We start from the raw sequence: 25,998 nt of genomic DNA on the forward strand, positions 1-25,998 counted from the left end.
ACAGTCCTAAGAAATCTTGCGTCGTCATATCAAACGCGTGTATGCACGCGTTTTAAGATTCGGAAGGCAATAACGGATCTTTTAAAAAAAGCAACAGCAGATCAGAAATTGTCTAAGTGTCGAACTAAGTCCATGAAAGTTTTGTTCTGAATGCTTTACCGTTTTTGTTGTGGGTATTGGGTGGTGTGGGGGCGGGGGGGGATGAATATGTTTTGCATTTTTCTTTCCAACCCTCTTCTCTCTCACAGAAATGACAGTTTGGGTGCAGCATGAGAAAGTGGGAGGGCAGCGCTCAATAGTTTCCTTCCCTTTTCTCTCGTTTCTGAGCATGTCATGTTTGCTCAATGAGTGTCACTGAAAATGAATGCTTTTGTGATCTGGGCCAATTCTGCTGAAGTACTTTGTCATCTCTCCGGGACTCCCTGAGCTTGAGCAGAAAGTGGAAAAACAATGTTTGTTATGGAGTGAGAGGACGTATCATGTAGCTGTAATTGACTCCCAGTGAAATACTTTTGTCTGCTTTCCCCAAGAACCTCTCGGTTATATGACAAGAAAATTGGATCGAGGAGTTTAGGACAGAATGTAGAACCCATATCGGTACTCTAAAGGAATATTGGTGCCACCTGAGTAAGAGCTTTGATCTTAATGACACCAGAAAGTGTTAAATAATGGAAACAAATACATCCAGGGTGAATAAAGTGCAAAAACAATATTGGGTAAAAAGCATGAACACGAAACAAAGGTCTGAAGCACTGAAGGTCATCACACAAATACTTAAAAAAATAACAGTAGAAAAGTATGGAGTTTGATTTCAGTGTTTTCCAGATGTGGATAAGTATGGGAAAGGAAGGTAATAGTAACAGAAATATTTTAATTTCTCGACTTTCTCATTTGATTGTCTTAGTGTTTTATCCTCCTCTAGTTTTTTTCTTTCACTCTTGTCTTTTCTTCCTCATATTTTTTTGTTTTGTTCATCCTCCCTTGTTCTTTCTGTTCATTCCTTCTTTTCTTCCTTGTGTTCTTGTATTCTTTCTGCAGTATTTCCTTTCTACCTTCCTTGTTTCCCGTTACTTTTCTTCCTTTCTTTTTTTTTTTTACTATTGTCCTTTCTACCCTCCTTTGGTCCTACCGCCTTGTCCTTCCATCTTCCAATTTTTGTTTTACATCACTTCCATCTGCCTTTTCTTCATTCCTTGTCTTATCTGCTTTATATCTGGCCACCAATTTTCACTTTCATACAAATCAGGGCTTTGAGTAGGCCATTCTAATACTCAAATATCGATCGGACCATTCGTTTGTAGCTGTGTGTTTGGAGTTGCTGTCCTGCTTTGAGGTGACCCTCAACCCTTTTGCATCCTCTAACATGTTTTATTCCACAATTCCTTTGTATTTTGCTCCATCCGTCTTCCAAAAAGCTCTGACCAGCTTCCTTGTCCCCACTGGAAAAAAAAAAAAACCTCATAGCATGATGGTGCCACCACCTTGTTTCACTGTAAGAGTGGTACATCCAAGATTTACTTCAGTTCCAGTTGTTGTCCCCAGTTTGTGTGAAGTTGTGGTCTCCTCTCCTGTGTATTGAAACAAGAAAACACGACTTTCAGTAACAGGTTTCTTAATCTATAAAAGTCAGATTTGGCTCAGTGTTAAAAAAAAAAAGTGTCATTTTATTTTATCTTCCAGTTCCCTTTTGAACATCAAGACCTGCCATCAATTTTAGAATATTTAGCAGATTTTGGAGAAAAATGGAAAATTTACGTCTACCCTGAGGGTAATGCTGACCGGTACATCATTGTTCCGGCCTCACAGCAGAAACGTGTGTCTCAACTTGAGGAAATTCACATATTGATTAAACGTCTGGCAGGCTCGACATTCACCTGACAGTTTCTGAAATCAAACATAGTGCAGTGTGCCAATATACTCCGCATCACTGCTACTAAGACCTGTTCTCTGCCAACTCAACTTCATCATAACATATTTATTTTAGCCATAAATAACAAATCAGAGCTAGGTTTGCTTTGACATCTGCACACCGATAAATATCCCTCTTGTTTTGCTTTAGACAGATAAAAGATTGAAGATTGGTTTGTCAGCAAAAACTGCAGGTCATGCATGATGTTAGTTCCCCCTGGAGAGCTGCACTGGTCTATGCTTGAAGATCCTAAACATGGGTGCACATTCCTTATTTAATGTCTTTTTTTGTTTTCCCAACAAGCCAAAAATTGTCTGGCATCATTTTTATAATATGTCACATTTTTATACGTGACTGTTTATAAAAGTCACTCAGTTATCAATCAACTTCCTGCAACTCTCGAGCAAAGCCAGTGAACAAAAAAAAAAAAAGAAGATAATCATTTGGCATGTATTAGCTATTGGGCGTAAAGTATGGAGCAGCTGAGACACAATTGGACTGAAGAAACGTCTACAAAAACGCAGACCTCAGAAATGCTTCCTAAATAATAGCTGGGCGTTTTTATGGTTTCTACCTGGAGGCTTCTTTTGTCTGAGCAGGTGCAGAGCAACATGCTGCATCAGGTTTGGTCGTCTCTTTACATACTGCTTCCTATGCAAACATCAGCTCTGGTCATGGTGAATATGCCTGAATGAGATGAGTCAGAGGGTTTATTAAAAGCTCTGGGAATATATATATATGGCTGTTTTGTCTGAGAGCAGGTGTGTGTATGAAGAGTATGCAAACCTGCGTGTTTTCGCGTGTACATGGTATGTACAGCTTTTCATGATCTGTCGAATTTTCAGCTGGTCCTTGTCAGTATTTCAAATACAAGAGTAAAGATCAGAGTCAGCTCTACGGGTATGCTAGTAAAAGAATGTTGTGAATTATTCTTCCAATTTTTTATTTATTTATTTTTTTTATCCCATCACAAACATCTGTGTGTTATATTGGGATTTTACAAATTTATTGGGGTGTTTTTGCAATAACCCTTTTTTATATTTCAGCTCTCCTATTTCTTCTTTTCTTTGGCTGCTAAATAAATCACTGCAGAATACATCTAATGCTGCTGCTTGAGCCATCACCAAGGAGGCTATTTTCATGACCTTCTGAAAATGTACACCAGCTTTATTCCTCATCCCTTGTTCAGTCGTATCCGTTTTTCACATTCTCCAATATCTCCTTCCTCGTCCCGCCTGGTTCCTAATGATCATTTCTCATCATGCCCTATTTTTTTGAATGTGAGCTGAGTAATGGACTCTCTGGTGGCGTCTCAGCACTCGGCCGTCTGATCCTGGTGTTTGCAAGAGCAATCCTTCATCTGCTGTCAGTCCAGCAGATTAAATGTCTTCAAATCAATAGGGAAGAAATAGGAAATGAGCAGTAATACTTTGCATTGATGTTTGAGGTAAGGGGAAAAGCGCTGCTTTCTTTATAAACAGCCATAATAATGCATAACATGATTAACAGGAAGCCAAACAATAAGCCTTTGTCCTCTTTATTCTCTAAGGTTTCTGCAACCTAAACCTGTTCCCCTTGGCGACTTCATGTGTCGCTGCTCCCTGAGCTGCAGGACTTAATGCTCAGCTTAGAGCTTTACTGGATAACGTTCATCATGTTACTCCTCATCTTGACCACTTTTGCTGCAACATCACATCTTGTTTGTGTCTGTATACATATTTATTTATTTCCACACCATGTTGCACTGAAAGTTCAATGCACAATCAATAATCATTAGTTGCCATGCTCACTGTGTGTGATGTCGTTGCGTCCTCTACTGCGCATGCGGGACACTTTTACGTTGTTTGCGCTTCACATAGAAGGTCGGATACAACAAAACAATTCACAAAAAATCAAAATTGAGCGTTAAAGTATGGATTGTGAAGGTTTTTTTTTTTATTATTATTATTTTCTGTCAAAAAATTTGCCTGGCTTAGCTATAGATAAAGTAAAATTTTCTACAGTACCCAAAATTCACAAAATCTACGTCAAAACATTATTTGCTTAAGACACCAAAGAGTAGCAAAGCAGATAGCACTATCTATCTGCTTCAGTCGTATCCGTTTTTCTGGAGTATAATAAGCAATCAATGCTCATAACTCCTTAACGTTTCCAAACCTTAATATAAACTTTAAGTATTGCTAAAAAGGGAGTTTCGCTTCTTTGTGTTCATAAGAAATGAAGAAAAAACTGATTTCTTGTTTCATCTTGAAACAATTTTGTTCCCTAAATGAGTTGTGCGGTTATCCACTCCCAAAAAATAATATTGCCGCCCGACTGATTACGTTCGTGGTGTTTTATTAAAAACCTGTCAGTCAGAGTAAATAACATTTGTACTACTGTGTTCATCTACAGCTTGTCATAGTATAAAATTGGCATTTTTATGTTGGAATTTGAAGAGAAAATAATTAAAATCAGCAGCGGGGATTTGAGGGGAGAAAAGCTTGGAATTATTTAGGTCCGAATGTTCAGGAGCCTCGTAAATGGATTCATTTTTCACAGAAAATGTAAAACTGATGTTTGGATTTGACTGTTCTAACTTTTCTTTACTAATTTGTCACAAAATGAGCTCAGGAGATCAAATGCCACATAAAAGTTTACAACCCTGCTGAGAAAATGGAAAAGAATTTAAAAAATATAATTGTATAACGTTCAGACTAAATAAATGTATTTTTTCTTCTTCTTCTAAGTTTGTAATGAAGTTGAACTGGTTGAATGAGAATGTCAAGATAAATAACATTAAATCTTAACTGGATTAGCTTGTGAACTGCAGTTACCAGCAAATGTTTACTCTGGCCTTCTCACAGAAATTAAACAGCTGCAACCAGCCAACCTACACAAAGGCTCTGAGGTTAAAAAAGCAACAACCAAATCCGTTTATGCCATTTTGACAATAACAAAGGCTGACGTTCATTTAGACACGAAAGGAGATAAAACAGTTTTTGAGGTTTTGCTTTGGCATAAAGCTTGACGTACTCTTTAGATTTTTACTGGAAAAACTTTTGAGAACCGTGTATAATAGTCCTTAAATTTCACAATTATCCCCTACAGTGCTTGTAAGACACTGCATTACTGAGCATTATTATAAGTGATCAGTTGAGATGGTCCAACATATGTCTAGAATCTATAGTGCGGTAAGGTTTTATTTCTTAGTAAGGTTGTCTGAACTAAAATCCTTTTCCTACTCTCTGAGACGAGCTGTGAAACCAGAACTGCACATCCAGAACCATAAACTAATAAATGCTACAGGTGTGTAAACATACTGTATGAATATATCCACATGCTGTGGTTCTGATAAGCTGCCAGAGGATTGACTGCTTATTGTACATATAGTTTTGACAAATAGCTTCTTTAAGCAGTGTTTTAACCACATGTTGATTTTAAACATTCACTTTTTAAGTCCCAGTTTTTTTTTGTTTTTTTTTGCCTGAACATGCCTGAAAGCCTCAGATCAGATCTCTCCAACACACATGCATGCAGGTAGCGTGAATCATGCAATATGTGGGTTTCTGTGCTTCTTCCTCGGGGTGTTTATGTCTAGTGGCAGACTTGCAGTTACAAGACCCTGCTGAGGCGTGACAGGAGGCACACTGAGCATGCTATGAGGCTGCAGCCATGTTGACAGGATGGTAATGAAAGGCCCCAACACTCTGAGTGTCCCACTCAGACCCCAGTTCGATGGGCGGAGGAAGTTTGACCTCGTGTGTTGATGGTGACTGTCTTAATGGAGCGGCATCACTAAAAGGATTGTCGTTTTGGTCAATTATTGTTTGCTCAGGATTAGGTCTTAGAATTTGGTGAAATCATTTTTATTTATTTTTGTCCCATCTTGAGTACGCTCATTGCTATCGTGCCACAGACAGTTGTCTCCATGTTCCTTTGTGCCCCTGCTAAAGATGCAAGTGTTTTTTAAAAGTTGAAAACAAGTGGACCTGAAACAAAAGTAGCTGGATCAGGATTGTAAAGGACGTTTAAGGAAATATCCTCGGTTCAATCCTAAAGCTTGTTTACACATCTTGAGCCGGGATTTTAAAAGAAAAAAACTTGAACTCTGCAGTGTGAATTTGTATTCTTCTCTTTCGAGTCAACACTCTGTTGAACCACTTTTTGCTGCATACCTTTGCCATGTATACCTCTAAAAGCTTTCCGTATTTCATGGGAAGCAACTTTAAACGTCATGGCCAAAACCTTTTAATTGAATTTAGATCTGGACATTAACTTGGCCACTCTGACATGAATATCCATTCATTCCCAGCTCTGGCTAAATGTTTGTTGAAGTGTGAAAAACATCCTTTGTTTTTTTGTCCTCCCATCATCTTTCACTTTACCATAAATAAAGAGAAACAGCTGAAACGTTCATTGAAACGGTTGCAGGCAAACTCAGCCCACGCTTCACATCCTACACTGCTGTCAGGAATGCTGCGTTTCCTTACCGATGCCTTGCTTATGTCTGACCTTTATTTCTTTCCACTTCTCCCATTTCCCTTTTCTGCATGTTTTGAAGGCTTTTTGTTTGTCACCAAGCATCCTTTCTGAGGCTCCGGAAAACTTCAGAAATGTTTTACAGGGGTACTGTAGCTTGTTTTTATTTCGGTGAACATCCCCTGCATGCAGATGCTACATCACGAATACAAAATAGGAATTTGGAAAGGTTTATGGTTCTTTTATTAGTTTTGATCCGACTTCTTTTGTAAACTTAAGACGCCTAGCTGAGAGAGAAGAGCAGCCTGACTTTCAGATTTTAGTATTTTGTAAAATTATATTAAAATTTCTGACGCTCACTTTACACTACACTAATAAGCATTTAATATTACTAAGTAGATATGACTCATTTAGCTGTGGGTGTGGTATTTTCATTGCTGGTGTCTTCTGCTAAAAGTAAAAACAAACCTGTATCAGTATTTGGGCACTTTTGCGATGCTTATTTTGCTCTCAAGGTCACATAAATTTGCTTCTAGATATACTAGTTGACTTGTTTTGCTTTACTTTCACTCATAATATGCAGAGGCATGAACAAACTAGATTTTTTTTATTGTTCCTATATAGTCTTGGAAGGTCTACAAAAACAGTTTATTTTTACCACATTAAAGCCCTTGAACAGTGAAAGCACAAAGAAAATGAAAATGTAACAGTTAACATTGTAACCATCAGTACATTAAAGTAAAAAATGTGCTTAAATAGATAGAAATGAGCTTTTATTTTTTTTTTGGTTTGGCTATGTAACACTGTAGAACGACTCCCAGTTGCAAGAACTCGGGCTATTAATTTCTGCTCCTCTGAATTTAAAAAGCTATTTTTTCATTATTTGCTTTGCTGGCAGTGCTGCAGATTGAGCCAACACGTAAGGAATAATTCATTTTAGGGGAGCAGAAGTAGGAGGCTCCCAGGAAGGTATTGGCATTTCAATTGTCATGGCGTGTTGTGATATCTGTGCATCATATAATTTTATTAGGAGTGACTGGTATATAGTGCTTGACTTTCTGAACACTTAGAGCTTGATTGCTTGTTGATCTGATAAGACAAAAGGAGGCATAAGGCAACACAATCAGATGGAGAATTGTGCATATCAGCCTTTAACACAAGGGATGGATTCATTCCAATCCCCACCATTAGCTATACTTTGGCAGTTTTCTTGATGGATTTCGATTCCCGTTTTTCATCAGATTTCTAGACAGCAGTGTTGACATGATTGATTTATGGTTGATATGGTTGATCAAATAGATAATAATGCTATTCCAAGGCACTCTGGTGCCACAATGGGCTCAGTAAACGAGGCCGCTATTTCTTTATACACAGAGTTAGCTCAGGCTTGGGACACGGTATGTAGAAACAAACTTCTAGCGGCTGCTAGCAGGTAACGTCCTATAGAAACTCACTGATCCAAAACAATATCACTGCAGCAGATTTATTATATTTACTTCTTTCAAAGGGCTTTAACTGGATCGTTCCTCGGAATCATATTGTTTTTCTCCTTGCAATCCGATCAATAGCTTTGATTCTTCCATCTCTTTTTTTATGTCAGTTTTTGTGTCAGAGAATGTAGGTTGATTGAGCAAAGAGAAGGGTGAGAGGCATTTTCTGCAAAATACGACGGCTACATCTGGAGAGAGACCAAACACGATGGTTGATCTATTGTTCCTTTGCCAACATGAGATGGTATGCTAATGCAGCAGCTATTTTCCTGTCAAACTAAAGTCCTTGGCTTTTTCTTTCTTTTTTTTTTTTGAAAGGACAGATTTGTTCTTCCGGTGTTCTAGAAACAGGTGAACGATTGCAGAAATCACAGCCTTAATGGTATCATTATAATCTTCTGACACTGACAAATCTTTAGTGGCTCACCTCTACAAATTGGAAATGATCAGAACACAAATTATGGCGTCAGTTCGGATGGACTGCACTGCATCCATCCTATATGTCCCAGAGTTTTTTTTTTTTTGTTTTTTTTTGTACTTGCCTCCAGCACATTCTCTCTTCCTCTGCAAGAGAACTGGTGTGAAGTTGGTGCATGTACAGTAGTTTTTCAGCTACCGCAGCTTCAAGAAACATAGAGAGTCAACCCAACATGCAACCCCTCAGGGCTCCTCTTCCTCTGTTTGCACAGGTCATGCTTTATATCACCTTTATTTTAACCTACAAGGCAAGGCAAGGCAAGGCAATTTTATTTATATAGCACCTTTCAGTCAAAGACAATTCAAAGTGCTTTTACAGAGAAACAATACCAATCAGACAAGAAACACACCAAAAAAAAATTTCAAGAATAGGCAACTTCAAATAGAAATGTTTTTAACCTTGTTTTAAATAAACTCAAAGTTGGGGCAGATTTGCAGTGAGCCGGAAGCTTATTCCAGAGGGCTGGAGCATAAAAACTAAAAGCTGATTTGAACTTTTCAAATCACTTGTGGACATTGTGGAGTTTTTCAACTTGCCTTTCCACCTCGTTCTTGACACATTGCTGTAAAAACTTCAGAGAGATCAGTGAAATTTAGCTCTTACCTGTTCTAAAGCAAAACCATGTTTGCTCCACCTAATATATATATAAAAAATTCAAAGAGTCTGGTTATTGCTGCAGGGGAATTTTCATGTTTTATTCACCACTGCTTGGTGTTTGTTTGGAAGTATTTCAGAGGAGTGCTCAAAACCAAGCTTTGGTACGGTGTTTCCACCTTGAACTACGTCTTTGGTTGAGAGAGAAAATATTGAGCCAAAGTGTGGTTGTCCCATGATACCCTAAAATGAAACTTTCTGCATGTACTGAAAGATAGTTTCTCTAAAACACTGCAGACTTTTTTTACCACATTGAATCACTTTTTTTTTTTTTTTTTTTTACCAATTTCTAATCTTTTAAAAGACGCAACGCACGATCAGATGTCTTAAGATCAGATGTCTTAAGATCAGATGTCTTAACCACCTGACCAGACTTCTGTCAATTCAGAGGAACTGAGCAGTCCCACAAGGAACTGACTGAGGGGAACCATTCATGCTAAACAACACCATTAGCTTTTCGTTCTAACTTTGATACATATTGAAAATGGAAGCAAATCTTAAGCACAATCCTGAAAACCATGAAATGTTAGACACATCTTGGTGTCAGTTTTGTCTAGATAAAGTTTGCGCATTTTAAATTTTCCCACCAGTCACAAAGGAGTTCTTTAAGAAATGTCTACTTGCTAAGGTTTACAGTAGAATTTATTTTATAGCCCTAGCATAATTCCAGATTTTTATTCGATCATTTGCGTGGAAAGCAAGAGGTGAGCCAAAGCTCTGACAGTGCCATTGACCCTCCAGGCTTGAGCAACAATCCCTGGAGAGCCAGATCAGCCCAGTTCTGATGGCACAAAGCCCAGAACCATTCTATGTAGGAGGCAGGGTTGAAGCATACTTGTCACACTTGGATTACCAAAACAGGGAGAGTTGAACACCCAGAGTGAAATATATGTAAATTCTGCAAACAAACTGAATTTCTTTTACTGTATTAACATCAAATAAATTTTTAAAATTCACTTTATATCAAAAAAATCTTTCAAATGTGTTGTAGCTCTCACAGGCACCCCAACTATCTATTTAAAGACAAAACAATGAGCAAAAAAAGGGGATAAAGTTGAATGATACTTCAGAATGAGTGGACAGCATTTCCATCCAAACCCAGAGAATCCCAGCAATCCCAAAAGTTGGTTTGCTTTTCAAAGTAAATGGGACAGTTCGTCCTCAAGGTGAAACACTAATCCTGTCTCTTCTGTGGAACTCAGGATTGTGCAGGTTTGGTTAAGTCTTTAGCATAATTGAATAATTGTTAAAGGCTGTAGAATTGCAAACGTGTTTTCTTTCCAATTTAGCCTTCAGTTTGTCGTGAAAAGCTTTTATCTTTGACATGCAAGTGAGTTCATGCATCAGTCTGACAAAACAATGAGTAATAGCTGCTAGGTGGCATGCAACTATGGGACCGAAGGGAAGAAACAAGTTCAGGCACGCAGACTAAACCAAAATGAAACAAAAGAAATTCACCATGAAAACAACCGTGTTATGGTCAACTTAGGCTGAAACAGACTTCTAAAACTTTCACACATAGGGTCATTTGAGTTTTCAGACTACAAAGAGAGTCTCTTTCGACTTGTTGCGCTCCTTTACTTGAAATTCAGAATCTGGATCTAGGAATGATGTATTGCCTTCTATGTGTTTTTTATGTGTCTTTGAATGCAGCTTGGTCACTTGTGAGAAAATGCTGATCTACAAGGATTTCCAGGCTTCACCATTTCTCTGGTTCACAGAGAATGCTTCTTGCAAGAGAAAGTATCCAGTGTGCAACTGTGGTGTGGATGAAAGTGTCAGGTTGAAGTCAAAGGTCAAGAGAACAGGCAGACTGGAAAGAAAACAGAATCTCTAACAACCAGTTCTTACAACCAAAAGCATGAGAAACAGTAGAAAGCAGTATCCCATCTTCTGATTACTTCAAGAACAAAAAGTCCAATCATCTCAATGTTACCAGATCTCAATCTGACAGAGCATCTTTGGTTTGTGGTGGAACAACAGATTCTCATCATGGATGTTCACGTGACATATCTGCAATACCTGGAATGCTGTAATTTCACTAAAATCCCTGAGGAATCATCCCCACAACTTGTTGAGGCTACATTGCAAAGTATTAAGGTGTTTATGAAGCCAAAAGAGCGTACTACTTGGCACTAGCATAGTGTATCTATTAAGTATGCAGTGAGTGTACATGTTTTGAGTAGCACTGATTTTATTGATCATCCAAGCTATCTTTTTTTTTTTTTTTTCACTGCTTACACTTTCATTGCATAATACATGTACAGCAGGATTTGAGATGTTGTGAGGCTGTGGGAAACCCAAACTTTCTTTTGTCGGTATTATAAAGTTGGAATTCCCATTTAGAAAAAAAACAACAAAAAAAACAAAAAAAACAAAAAGAATTACGGTTATATTAAATGTTTACAACAAAAACATGGCAACAACAAAAACAACTTCCCTCCTTTTGACGCTTGTGCCCCCTTTTTTTTTCTCTAGTAAATAAATATACCGTCTATATCAGGGTGTCCAAACTCATTTCTTTGAGGGGCGGTATCTTTCATGTTTTAATTCTCGCCGTGGTTAAACACACCTGGATCAAATCATGGCTCGTTAGCATTCCTCTGCAGAACATTGACATGCTGAGGAGGTAGAAACCACCACCAGGGAGGAAGCTAAAACACGCAGGATACCGACACTCAAGGACTGACTTTGGACACCACTTGTGTGAAGAATAGTTTTTGAACATCGCAAATTTTCTGCAGATAATTTGGAGCTATATTCTACAGAAAAATCTACGATACAGGAATTTGTGAATACTGAAGCGCCTCATTGTATGATCCTTAGCAAAATAGTATTGTGTGTAAGCAAACCACTGGCTCTTCCTGTTAGCTACGTACCATTTTTCTCCTCTTGAACAAATCATATATCAGAGTTACGTGGCAACAAATCGATGACAACATTTGGATTAAAACGTCAGGGAACGTTTGAGCAGAAACAAAACCTTTTAACTAAAAAAATATTTTTTAGGGAAACATCCTTTACCTGTGCAATGTAATTCAAAGCAACAACTGGTGCTATGAAATGAATGTGTCATATATTTATACCCTATTCTTAACGCAAAATTGACACACTTATCCAAAACACTCATGCTAACTGTTTGTAGCTTGCACATGCAGATTTTTGCAGACTTCATTTGTGACAATGCCTGAGTTTCTATTATTTTTTTAATCCATTGTGATGTAATTAATAATACAACACCGACTGTCATTTTTACAACTTATTGTCTAAATCCAGTTAAGCAGTTTAAAGTAAAACAATGAACGCTGTAATTACTTTGTAATTAACCTCTGACCTGCAGCTCTTTCCAAGAAAAAATAAGACCTCAGTTCTGCTGATGATTTATTTTTCAGTCATTATGATATTTAGGAAGTACAATAAATAAAACTAAATGTATCCTATTAAATATGTATTAAGCATACATATTTACCAAGTAGATAGTATTTTATTGTCGAAGAAGAAGTGAAGCAGACCTCAGTTTAATTATGTTTCCTTGTCAAATCTGCACCCTAAGAAAGTCAGAGCAATGCAAATGTCTGATGGTACCAATTTCTGACTGACTGGTACTTAATGAGATGCACATCTTTGTGCACGAAATGCCAGCCTACAACAGGATTTCTGAGGGAATTGTCAGCCTATTCTGTGACACACGACTCTTTGGGTCTCATTTTCTGCACAGCTAAACTCCCGGTGAGGCGAGAAGGGTGTGTTGTAAACAGTATTCATTATTGATTTCCTTTGAGATGCCCAAGTCTCCTGTGCTGAATGTCAAGAGATTGAAGCAATTAGAGACACTGTTTGATCTGGATGGGGTTCACAGTTTGTAAGCACGGCTTTAGAACATCCTCTCTCTTCGTATATTTTTGCTCAAAATGCATAGTGATGGATCGGCTGACATATTTTAGATTTCTTGTAAATGCTACTCCTGTACATTATGTCAGTTTCCTTGTTAGCTTCTCTGTTGGCTTGCAGGTGGGACGATGTCGAATCTGTACAATATCTTAATTTGCCATAATTTTCCAAATATGTTTAGATCATTAAAAATTCTAAGTCTAGGTTGGCTTGGAAACAACTATGGTTGGTTAAAAACCTGCATAAATCTTTGTGAAGATTTATTATTTCCCTGCTCATATGTCCAGTATTTACCGCCACAAACATTTAAATCGTCATAACGATGTAGATTGTTTTTAGTTTTATGATATTGACGAGCTGTGCTCTATAGTGGGTGTTGCTTGAATTGATCATAATTATTACTGATTAGACGCAGTGCTGTTCAAGTTTGACAAATAACTGTCAAAACTATTGCAAATTAATTTTATTATTTTCATGTTAGTGCCTATTAAATTTAGCCCTGAGGATACTGGAGGAGTTTTCAAACCAGATGGTATTAATAAAACACAAGTAAAATTTTCTCTTTGCTGTAAAATAGTAATAAATGAATCTCAGACAAATTGTTTCTAGCATATGTCTGATATACTAGTATAGAATGGCCAAAACTGTTTAAAATGGTGATGGAGCATCATGTCCGGCAGCTATTGATGGAAAATACTCGTACCATGAATGTTTGTGTTTTTCTTGACTTGAAATATTTCCAGAACCACAATTTTTTCTTCCATGTAAGCAGTATTAAAAATTATGAAATTATACTTTTTAAAAATCTTTGATAATTCGATATTGGAAATTAGTCATTGCCTTATTTAAATAGCTTGAGAACCTACTGGAGTCCAGTTTATTTGTAAGATAAAGCCAAAAAATTGACTGATGATGCTTTTTTTAAATTTTATTTTCAACCATGTAGAATTGCAGCCATTTTCTCTACATTTACGCTCTACTCAACCCAACATTTCGATATAGGAAAAAAGTTTGATTCTTACAAACAACTAAAAGCAAACATGACAATTTATTTGCTATCCATAATTTTTGCTGGCAGTGATTTTCAGCTGTCTAAAAGGTCTCTTTAGTTTAAACAGTTTTATTCTCTGATGCACTCTTATCTGTGTAAGTGAAAATGACTAAATATCTTATCTGATATTTAAACAAAGCTTTACCGAGGACTGTTCTCGTACGTCTTATCGCCAGCAGGTACCTTGACTCTCTTTGAACTGTGGGAAGCGCCAGGTCAAAAGTGTGACGAGGTGGACATATCAGCATGCGCTCTGCTCCAGGAACGCTGTAGACGGGAGAGGGGATGGCAGGCTGCAGGGGCGAGCAGATCCTTAATGGTGATGGATTAGCGAGGAGGAGGCGGACAGGCCCAAGGGTCCTGTCTGGTTTCACACAGAACTCTTAACTCTGACAAAAGTGAAAAAATACAGTTAATGCACTTGGACTGCCTCTCAATCAAATTCTACCTGCAGGAAGAGATGCAGACATGAAGACCACAAACACACACACACACACACATGCATACACACACAGATCTCGCCTCTACATCGAATCAATCTCCGGCTAAAGAGATGCTCCGTTTCTTGCACACGCTTATATTACCTCGGAGTTACCTTGCATATTGATTGCTTTCAGAGAAACTGTTCTGTTTAAGTGATTAATCAGCCTAAAGCACTCTGATCAATTTGTTTAAAATCTGTTAGATGTATATAGTACATTTAACATAATAGAGGTGTGTATTGTAGTTTATGTCCAGTAGGTAAAGTATTTCAAGCAATTCAATAAATTCCCTCCCTCCCCCCCAAAAAAATTAAGTGTATCACATGACTAAAGGACATATACAAAAAGGCAAGTGAAATAAATGAGTCAGGTGATATTTAAGTCACCTTTAAACAGTATTACAGCCAGTAGTCCTTGCATAGAAAATACTGTATCAATGGCCAAAGACATACACAGACTAATGTTGAGCTAGTTTCCTGTATTCGGTTTTAGAAACCTTCTGCAGAAAGTTGTTGAGGTCGAAAAGCAAAAGAGGTTTCAGTTTCCGTGTCTCTCATTGCAAATTTAATCCACTCTTTGGAAGAAAAATACACTTTGACTGGATCTGATTCTTGGACCCGCTTTCTCCTGTGCTTTGATGTCGCTGCAGGTGGCGGGGCTTGGAAAAAACACAATAATCACACCAGAGGATGTTTGTTGATGCATGATGGGGATGGATGAAGGGGAGTCGGTGGCATAAAGAGTTATTGGTGCTGACCAATCTTTAAACAAGCTACAACAAAGACCTTGCAAAATACTAGCAATGTAAAGAAACATCATTGCAAACTTTCATGATGTTGAATCGAAATTCATCATATCACTATTTGGGCGGATGGTTGATATGGTTTGGTGATATGCATTTGATATATGATCAGCAGCTTGTTCATTGTTGCTTTTAATAAAAGCAAAAGATGAACACTGGACCTCATCTGCATATTTAATGTTGAGCATGCATTTGATTTCATGATACCTGCACGAAAACTGTCTGTCTAAAGGTCAAAGCATCTATTTTAGCTACTTTCTGAGTCTTGACACCACTGAGGTAAAGCCAGCACATCAGCAGAGCGTGTTTACATTTCTGTTCCTCTAAGGTTTGGTAGCAATTTTACAGCTGGCCCAAAATATCCAGGATATCAGTGCGTCAGCAGGTTTCTGACCTCAAACCCCTATGAGGCTGAGAAGATGAAGAGATAAGCTCTCGGCAGGAGCTTTGAGTGGAAAAGTGCTTTCATTACAGGTGAACAAAGGGGTTTATTATTTTTATGTGGAAGATGTGTAGCTATGTCTGACAAAGTATTTAAAAAGACTGTAGGGAAATGAAAAGAGTCAAAGATGCTAAGTAATATATTTTTTTTTCCTCAGATGGGACTTTTGGCAACAAATAACGAACCACAGCAGATAAAATTTTGGAGTATCCGTCACACCGCCTTGATCTCAGTCCTATGCAATATTTTTGGACGGAGATTAAAAGGAGAAATCTGAAAAGTGTAGCTGGAGGAGTGGACTAAACTTCCTCCAAACTGTTATGAAATCCGTTATACCAAACCTTTAAAATAAAGTTATACAATTTAAAAGACTGTCCTGCTGAATTCCAAAGAAATCAATGCAAATGTCTGAATGTGAAGACAAAAAATAAAACAGTCTAGAAAAAGTAATTCTAATTATTCTTGAGAAATTTTAATCATTCTGATCATTCATTATTAAATGAAAAGTTTAGTGTGATTTTATTGTGTAGAAGTGATTAAAAATGCCCAGAGGACAAACATAATTTCTTCCCGAATCATTACAGCTAAAAAAAAAAAAAAATACATAAAACTGCTTCATAAATGAAGAATCCCAGTCAACTCCTGAAGAGTTTCTTATCAGGAACTTTGCTGAAAATGAGTAAAATTGTGAAAATATGCACACAAAAAAAAAACCCCTCTGAAAGACCTTCAGAAAGCTGCTTCCCCGAACAACTTTAAAAGACTGCAGGAAGGTCAGGCTTCTTTGAAGCAAGACATGAATAACCGAGGTCTACCGAGAGATTTCCAGCCTTGTAATCTGCTGGAGGATCTTCACTGTGTCCGGCGATACGTTGCCTGCTGGCCTTTACACTCGCGATGAAAGGTTCAAAGCTCCAGTGCTTCTGAGAGTTCATTACTCTCCATCTCACTCAATGTTATGAAACTTTAGACAAAAGCCATGTCTGACTGGAGTACTTATCTCCTGGATGCTTTTGTTAACAGGATGCACTCTTGTGGTCACGCTGCTGCTTGTGCTCCATAACTGTTCATACCTGCTTTGCCCGATCTAATTTTACTTACACTTCCTGTACTGGCCAATAAAGAGCCATTAAAACCACCAGTTGCACAAAGAAAGCCACAGCGGTAACGGCAGACTGTATAATGATTGACTCCAGAAGTTTATACCCTGTGTTTTGAGGTTAGATCCTTTGAGTTTGGGAATGTTTCTGGGAGTTTAGTGGCGTAGCTGTCTGAATTTAACTGGATTGAACAAACCTTCCATCAAAACCTCTAAAACTGGTTGGAACACCTTTTTATTTCATCTCCTGACAGGCAGTCCCTGATACTTGCACCCTCTTAGATGCAATACCTTCAGTGTGTCATGTCACTGGGCCTTCTAATGAATTAGTCTCTGCAAACTGTAATTTACACCCTCAGCCTTCAGAAATTGGCTTTTATTTTTAGTCTCCAACATTTTTTTTTTATCTTAGCCAACATTCCAGGATGCTTGCTCATTACTTTGTGTTTGTCTCTTAAATATAGTGTTGCTATGAGCTTTTTTGCTCAACTTTATTTCTTTAAAAACAACAGGAACATTATAGTTAATATGTGGAATCTTGCACAGTTAATCTTCATAGTATCTGCCTAATATTTCCTTTAAACTTTTGTTCTTATTCTTGCTTTGAGGGGAGCCCTTAGCCCTCTCATCGTAAACAATATACTATGATGACACCATGATTTACCTTGGAAATAAGGTCTTATAGTTTAAGAAATAGCAGATGATGGTTATGTTATCCTAATTTGGACTTAGTGACTTAGTGAAGTTGAACTCAGGGCTTTGACTGGGCCATTCCAGGACCTTGATTCTTTCTGGAAATTTGATGTTTTTGTATTTCCCCATTTCAGTCTTGAGCAACTACACAAATAGCTTCACATTTTTGCGTGTTCTGGATTTGTGTTTGAGACTACTACTTTAGTCTTTCTCTGTTGAAAACACATTTTTTTCAGAGGTCTTGTGATTCATCCAGATGCAGTTTGCATACTCAAGTCGTGCTGCCATGTATCTTCCTGGTAACTCTTCCTTCCAACCCATAATTGTTCAGTCATTTTCTAAATGCCCAGTTGTGAACTCTAATGTTTAACATGCAAATTGTGGCCTGCAGAGTGTGTGATGGAGCTCTTGGGGCTTTTTGGTCAGTTTGATCTGGCATTGGGTTAAATTTGTGGAGACATCCATTCCTGGGCTGATAATCTTTCTTTCTGTAGAGTGATGGATTCTAAATTGACGGGAAGCAATTGCTTCTCCATGAACATTGCTAATGCCTTTCTTTCTTTTTAATCGAAAATCCCCTCATCCCCTTCCATTCACCTTCCACATTGTTTAACGCCACGTCTGGACTCATTCCTGATTATCTCGAGTTTAGATGAATTCGAATGTGTTCTCTTGACTTTGAGTTGTTTCAAACCGCCTCTGCTTTGCGGGTGCTGACTCTGTCTACCTGAGTTTAACATTTTCTCCACTCAGCTTTTTCTGTACTTTTATGCGTTTGTCTAATGACAGGTTGCATTTTAAAGAGGGCATGTGTAAAATGCAAGATAAGACAAGTTCGGAGAGCACTCTTTGCATAATAGCTTCAGATAGGTGTGTGTCTGGGGCTTGAGCTCTCAGTGTGTTCTCAGTCGACAGCTATGAATTGTGTGCAATCCATTTTCCGTAAGACTGTATAATATATCTGCAGCTTTAAAGAACCTTGGGTTGATATATTTTTTAGGGGAACTTGTTTTTAAAGGTTGAACTTTCTTTATTTTAGCTCAATTTTGCAAACTAAATATCTCAGCTTTTCTGTCTCTTAGTGTCAGCTTTGGCTTCTAAAACATGCAGGACTTGTTTAGAAATGTTTGCCACTCTAGCACAAACTTTGAGATGAACCTGATGAACCCGCCTCGTTAGACTAAAATCAGATTTGTAGGAGTTTGCATGACAAATTGAGTGAAGGCGTATTGAGCGGCTGCGGGCATGGGCCACTTCAGCTCCAGATATATTTAATAAATAAGTCATGTAAAATCCTTCTGGAAGCAAAATGAAATAAGAAAGGTCGTTCGAGATGACTTTCAAAAAGTGAAAAGTATGATTTCCATCGTGTCATATTACCATATAACTGCACTTGATCACTTGTGATGCATACAGCTGTAAAATCTGAGCTGTACCCATCAGAGTTTAGTGACAGATTTTGTCTGAAAGCCTTTGTTCGCACTGGATCTGTGCTAAACCGACAGCTAGCTTGTTGACGTTTCTATTCTGATAGCTCACAACAAAGTTACACCCAAACAGAGCACCTCCTTAATTACAAAAGTCTAACAAACGTCGATGCAAAAGTCAACATTACAGTGGCAGTTCATACTCCAAACACTAGATGTCAGCAAAGAGCTTCCAATACAATACTTAATATGCATGAAATATGCATTAAAAAGAGATATTTGGATAAATTAGGATTGGAAATGGACTTAGCAAAATTTGTGAACTATGTATAAGTGGTTAGCATGATTAGCATGTTTAACATACACTTTATGCAGTAAGTAGACTTCTGCCTTAAGGAGGAGATTTCCAAAATGGTGCCAATGTAGACAATGATGACCGATGTGGAGAAGGCCTTCTGTGTGGTCTGCTGTTTAGTTGATAAATAAGCTCTTAGAGATTGAAAGACGGAGAAATTTCTGATGTATGAACTTTTTGTTCTGTCCTGTGCAGAAATTAACCTCATTATAGATGCATTCAAGTAAAAGAAAGCAGTTTCCATTTTCATGACCGGCCAGTAATGTGTGTCTTTTCTTTTGGGTGAAGCCCAAAAGAAAAGGAAGCAAACAAATTAACCTCAATGACAAAGGATGGGTGCGGACAGATGTTGTTTTTTTTTTCTTTCTGTGGTTTTGCAGTCACCTCCGAGTCCTCAAATGGTCCTAGGTGGAACCAAATTATAGTTCCTCCGGTATTTTGTGAATCAGAGCTGTTGACAGGTGTGAGTCTGGCCAGCAAGGCTGCACGACAAAGTCAGGGTGAAAGTATGCGGGGGCTTTCATAGGCACTGGAGGAAATATGGACGGAAACGTGTCTCTTCTCACACAAAAGTTGAGGAGCAGACTCATCCGGGAGCAGAAGCCTTATACTGGTAGGGGTGGATGGGCAGGGAGGGGATATTTTAGGTGTCCCTTTAAGGGTTTTCCCCTATTGCCCTCTTAAATCCATGACAAAAGGCCCCAATTCTCCCCTGGATAATAAGATACTCAGCCATCCCTGCACCACAGAGGAGGTGCTCTCATGAGAAATGCAGGTGCAAGTGATCCTTTAAAGGGTGACTCATTATGGCCATTCAGAGGAAGGTTCTGGGAAAAGAGCAGCCAGTTATTCAAGACCCCTATCTTATGTTATCCAGCTTTCAACTGTATGTTGACAACCTGAGGAAGAAATAATAAAATAGATGTCTCTATGTAGGCGAAATGGTTCATGTAGATGCTTCCTAAATTAGCTTGTATATTAGGGGTGCTGACAGGAAGAGGCCTGTGCTGCTTTGTCTGCATGGATGTGACTAAAGGCCATTAGACACAGAGTGGGAGTCAGAATATATTGGAGATATACTGAAAATGAGACGGCAAGAAAATATTTTTAAAAACAAAATCTACTTTGGGGACAAAGCAGGAAAAGAAAAAGTTCCTACTGATGCTTGGAAAATATATATATATTTTTTTCGACAGACAGGCTTTGCAATTATTAGCATTTCCGAATTAAGGTATAACTTCAATAAAAAATGCTTGACTTTGAATACATTTGCACTGAGAATTGAATGACATAAAGCACAAATGTTGGTTTTGATGACAACATTGCTCAGCACCATTACAGGTGTCACACAGACTACATCATAAAATAACGAAGCATTGTAATAATAACCAAAAATAGCATCACTCAGATCCCTATTCCCTGTTGTCATTCATTAGAAGATATCTCACAATTTATACCCGTTATTGGCCCAAACTTAACTTAATTTTCACATATTAATGTGTAATCACTTTTTTGTATCTCTAAGAAGGAAAGCCGTTTCATTGCTCGGTAGACAAAAATGACCCAGTCATTGAACAAAGGATCTAAAAATGTGTTCTCTGTGGAAAACCTTTTAAGCACGCTGCATAGCTTTGTATTCAGAGTCAGGGAGAAATTATTCATGGAAGTTTATTTTTACTGGTCGTTCATTAAAAAGACTTCAAACAGAAGAACACTGCAACGGGAGCCGTTAATGTCTTCAAAACTGATTGTTTAAAACCTTTGGTTTTACTATTTCTGTTGAGTCAGAGATGTTTTCTATTCACCCGAGCCTACACAAAAATGGATTTTTATATTTGTCTCGCCAGACGATCGTTAATCTCTCCTGTTCTTGAGCCAACTGTAACAACTCTTGTTTTTACACTTAATCATTTCATGATGTTAAACAGTAATGCTGTGGTAAATGAACTGATCTCATGGCACATTTCTAGGCATGCGCACCAGTCAACGCACTTTATCACTATTAATGTCATTGAATCGTTTGCTCTTTCAAACGCTACGACGGTCCTGCATAACACTGATTTGTGTTGGGGAAAGCTGGAGTTGAACACCTAATCATTGGCAGACAACTAATCAAGTTTAGGATCGCAGGGCAGCTGATTGTATGCCAACTACTTTTCAAGAAATATTAATTATTTGAAATGCCTGTATGCTCACCTTTATTTCAGGAACGATGCTAATTAACCCAATGAGCTAATAAATGGTCTCTTGCTAACAAGTGTCCTGTTGCTCCTCAGCATATTTTCATGTGTGTTCGTATACTAACATTTAGAAAGAAGCTAAAATTATATGTCTTACAACTGATTTAAATATCTTTAATAGTGGTAATAGAAGTCTATAAATTTTTGATAAATTGCTGTAACTTTATGTGTCACTGGAGTTATTAAATTCAACGTGTAAGTCCATTTCTGCACGAAGAGTAGCGGCTCAATTTCAGAGCCTTGTAATTATTCTCTGAAATCTTTGTATGCATGTTGTGACACACAGTACTCCCACCCATGTTTCATACTCAGGAGTCTGCCCTGGTGAATTCCTCCAGATCAACACCCTCTTCCACAAGCAAATTTATCTTGCTGCTTTTTATTTATTTATTTATTTATTTATTTATTTATTTATTTATTTATTTATTTTTTGCTTTGCCACTGAATCTGTCAACCTCCACTTGGGTGAATTAGCATCTTAAGCCTCTCCACTTACTCCCACTCCTCCCCCTTTTGGAGAACCACTGACCCGGGGGGCCCAACAGAAGGAGGAGGACAGCTCTCAGATCTGACCATGAGCGTGAGAGAAAAGAGACAAGGGGAAGGAGTAGAAAATATGCTCTGCTGGTTAAACCCTGTGACCTCTGTCTCGTAAAATAGAGCACAGATCAGTGACGGCTGAGAAATCAGCATTTCTCTCTGTCCTCAAGCCAAAACTATTTGCATAAAGTACCAACGGCATGCCAGCACTTTGTAAACGAATCTTTAAATGAGAGCTATGAAAATGAAGTTTATAGCTAATTGTATCAAACCACTTAATCCTATTAGGGTCATGTGAGGCACAATGCTGTCTAGGCATGCTGAGTATTGGAAAATTAAGGGAAACAAACTGGAATTATTACTGCAATTGGTTGTTTGTAGATTATTTTAGCTGCTCACCTGACTTATTGTAAAACAACACTAAACAGTAATTTAACATTCTCTAATTTTTTATCTTTTTTTTTATTTTTTGCATTGAGTTCTTGCTTGGACAGCCCATATGGTGGGTCTGGTTCCCACATAGTGTCATATGACAAGTTGCTTTACAACAGAGTACAATGAAATATTTCCACTTTTGCACAGACCGAGATCTAATGGAGGAAGACTTTTAAATATTTCACAAGAGCTACTTTGTTTTTATTGCATGTCATACCCGGCAATTACTTTTAGGAAAACCAAGAAAATTGTAATTTGTTTACACATGACAGAGCAATAATAATAAGAGATAAAATATCTTTACAGAAACACTTGGGTTCAACTTTTTTTGGTGAGGTCTCAACATGACTAGAATGAATACTAATTGAGTTTTTAGGATCTAATCATGTTGCAGACAGTGCTTTTTTTTAACTGAAGAGAATGAAAATGAAGGCAAAGTGTTGAATGTCAAAACTGATGAATCTGAATTATAAGACCAAGAATTAACTGAATTCTCTAACTTTAGGTTTAAGAGCAACTTTGCAAGGCACAATTAGCAGAAATTCAAATTCTTTTGTTTTAAAAAGAAAACAAGTGATGCCATTATTTGGTTTAGCATTTTATGATTATCATTATTATTATTATTATTAGTCTTAAAGTTCAGGTTTTTCTTAGTCCTTTTCTTGTCCTGCTAAGAATTTTGTTGTTTCATTTTCTATCATCGAGTATGTGCATCTTTATATATTCACCTGCCTCTATGCATTTTGACTGGCTAAATATTTTAGCTCCAGAGGTAACGTCTGCCTTAGTGCATCATTTGGATTATACTGTATTTGTAGTGACGGTTTAAATTTGTCAAACACAATTCACTACCTTAAAGTGGCTTACCTCTTTTAAAGGTGACGTCTTATGTTTTCTTGCATGTTTCTTTAGGGGTCTCTTATTCGTATGTGTTGGAGCGAGATGGAGACGAGGGGGCAGCGGTGGACGTAAGGCTGTACAGTCACCGGTGGAGGAGGTGGCTTCCCCCAAAACCTCGTAACATGGACAGCAACAGGGCCAGCCAGGAGCAGGAACAGGAGCCAGAGCCGGAGGAGCTGGAAGGTTTCCCCGGGCTGCTGTCCGCAGAGGACACAGACAACAGCTCCCAGATTGAGGTAAGTCTGGGAAAAAATGAACACCGTCACTTGGTGTTAAGAGCAGCGAGTAAAAGAAGTCTTTTGCTCACTTAAACCTGAGTATTCATTCATAGAACCTTAACTTCAGTGTGCAAAGGGTCCAGTTAGTTGGCGAATTGTCCGCATCGCTTTTTGCAGCTAAGCCTGGTCACTTTGTTGCTGTCAAAAAAAATGTTTGGTCTTGCTGATTTTATTTTAAGATGTGATCACCACTCCTCTCAGGAAAGTTTAATCTAAATTAGGTTCCCTTTTAAGTGGTGCTTAAAATTATTATTTGGTCACATTGACTGATCAAACCTCTTAAATATCTAAGCAATAAAAAAATATATATGAGGAGGAGGCTTAAAGGTTTAATGTTTCATATAAAATGAAGCTCAGTCTTAAGGTGTTCATATGTGGGAGTGGAGCTCCTTAAATCTGACCTCAGATGAATGGAGCAGGAAATTAACCCGGATTCCTATGAGAACACATCGGTCAACCTGCAGGAGATTAACAGCCATGCTTGACCTGCGTTAGAGTCTGTGGGAATGAAAGGCATCAGGCTGTCCCCTTTTTGTGGCGTCTTGTCTGGTTCTCTGCACCGAGGAGTTCAGCCATAATGACGGCGGGTGCCCGGGCTCAGACGGCTCGTTAAGTTCTCCTGCAGCTTCTAATCATCTCAGGTTCACAGGCGCATGTCTCCCAGCGAAGACGGAGGAAGCTTTGATCGCCGGCTGTAAACATTCACGCACACACTTGTGTACAGGGGCCATTTTGAGCTCAACACACTCAAAATGAAATATTCTGCTGAGCAGGGCTAAATGGCTTCAGAAAACCTCTTTACGCCAAATGTGCATGTTATGTGTTTATTGGCGTTGCTACCACACTTTTGAGATCTGTGCTTGACTTTCTGTAAAATTCAACCTATGCATATTTTATTAGCAGTATTCCACGACTTAAGCTTTTCTGACCGGCATATGAACACTGACAACATATACATTATTGCTGAAGCAGCTTTAATAATGTTATTGAAAACTAATATTGGAAAGATCCTAAACACCTGTGATTTGACCTTTCACCCATTATTTATTTCTAACAAGGCCCTCTCTGTTACTTTAGATCTGGTTAAATTGACCTCTTTTCTGAACATGATGTCCCAAAACATTCAAGATATGAGTGCTTAAGATTATATTGTTCTGCTAGGATAAACTACTTGTTTAGTTATCAGACAGTCCTCTAAAACGGAATAATCTTTTAGTTTAGACGCTTTTAAAGTAATCCATAATCTTGAAGCTCTAACCTTCAAGAGTGATAACATAATCAGTTATTGACTCAATTTGATGTTTTGTTTTATTCTTGCCCAATTGTGCTTCAGAGTGATCCAAAATCAGAAACTTTGCAACATTTTGGGCTAGATAAGTGTTAGCCTTTAACCACAGAATAACATTCAACCTTCATAAACATGTTCTTGAAGTAGCAACAGCTATGCTCAGTTATTCATTAAAAAGTAAACTTTAGTATCACAAATAATAGCATTTCATGTAAATAACATATTTTGATTAATAAGATCATATTTATACAATTACATATGCATATATGTTATACATAATAAATGTATATAAGAGAATAACTACGTATGATTAGAAGTCGTCCATCATATTTATTTTATTTATTTTTTTTGGATAATTTGGCAACTGTGGCATAACCAGGCCAAATGTGACCTTGGTGACCGTAAATATCTCAACTTCTTACATTTTTTTTTCTTGTCCAAATTTGTCATAAATGTTTCTCTGGAGATGGTTAATTTGATCACATCTGAGAAACTAAAGTAACATGAGTTAGTTGTGCCAAAATCTAAAGTAACATTCCAGCGTTAAAATCATTGTTGTGTTAAACTACTTCCCTTTTTAGTCTCAGTTTTGCCTTGCTGACAAATCAACAAACAAACAAAAAAAAACTCAAAATATTTGTTTTTCATTTCAATAAATCAAGCCTACGTCATTTAAATCTCACCTTAGTCGGTTTAGTTAACTGGTTCACATCTTCCGTTGCCAACAATGCCTCATTTTGTTTCACCTTGACTTGAAAGTTTGAATGAGGCTTTAATTGTAGAGAGTCTGACACACTGAATGGATTTTACTTACTGGAGGAGCTCTCCGGATCGTTAATCCAGATTAAAGAGCTCCTTTGCTGACTTGGTCTTTAGGTTGGTGTGAGAAATTGTGGAAAAAAAACCTGTGGGAACGAGTCAATATGGCCACTGACCATAAGCCAGATCTCATTTATTTAGTGCAGAGGTGTTTTTCATGTTGTCACTAATGGATTTTTAAAAAACTATTCTGGTTGTAATTTTTTTCTAGATTCTTGGTCCAGTTCTTATTTTAACCTCATAATTTATACTCCTTAAATGTTG

The 25,998-nt window shown here is 37.8% G+C and overlaps 1 protein-coding gene and 1 long non-coding RNA gene across 2 annotated transcripts in view; one reads left to right on the forward strand and one right to left on the reverse strand.

Moving 5' to 3' along the window:
• plxdc2b (plexin domain containing 2b) overlaps positions 1 to 25,998 on the forward strand; it is a 79,523-nt gene that overhangs the window by 11,422 nt on the left and 42,103 nt on the right. The window contains exon 2 of the mRNA XM_007555640.2: positions 23,362 to 23,585. Coding sequence (XP_007555702.1) covers positions 23,362 to 23,585 — 224 coding nt within the window. The remainder of the gene's footprint in view (positions 1 to 23,361; positions 23,586 to 25,998) is intronic.
• On the reverse strand, positions 1,094 to 23,401 carry LOC103140468 (uncharacterized). Its single transcript, XR_001662583.1, has 3 exons — positions 23,317 to 23,401; positions 2,484 to 2,596; positions 1,094 to 1,568 (listed from the first exon to the last, which is right to left on the reverse strand). It is a non-coding gene; the product is annotated as an uncharacterized LOC103140468 (long non-coding RNA).

The sequence above is a fragment of the Poecilia formosa genome, unplaced genomic scaffold, assembly GCF_000485575.1.
Source record: "Poecilia formosa unplaced genomic scaffold, Poecilia_formosa-5.1.2 Scaffold71, whole genome shotgun sequence".
NCBI lineage: Eukaryota > Metazoa > Chordata > Actinopteri > Cyprinodontiformes > Poeciliidae > Poecilia > Poecilia formosa.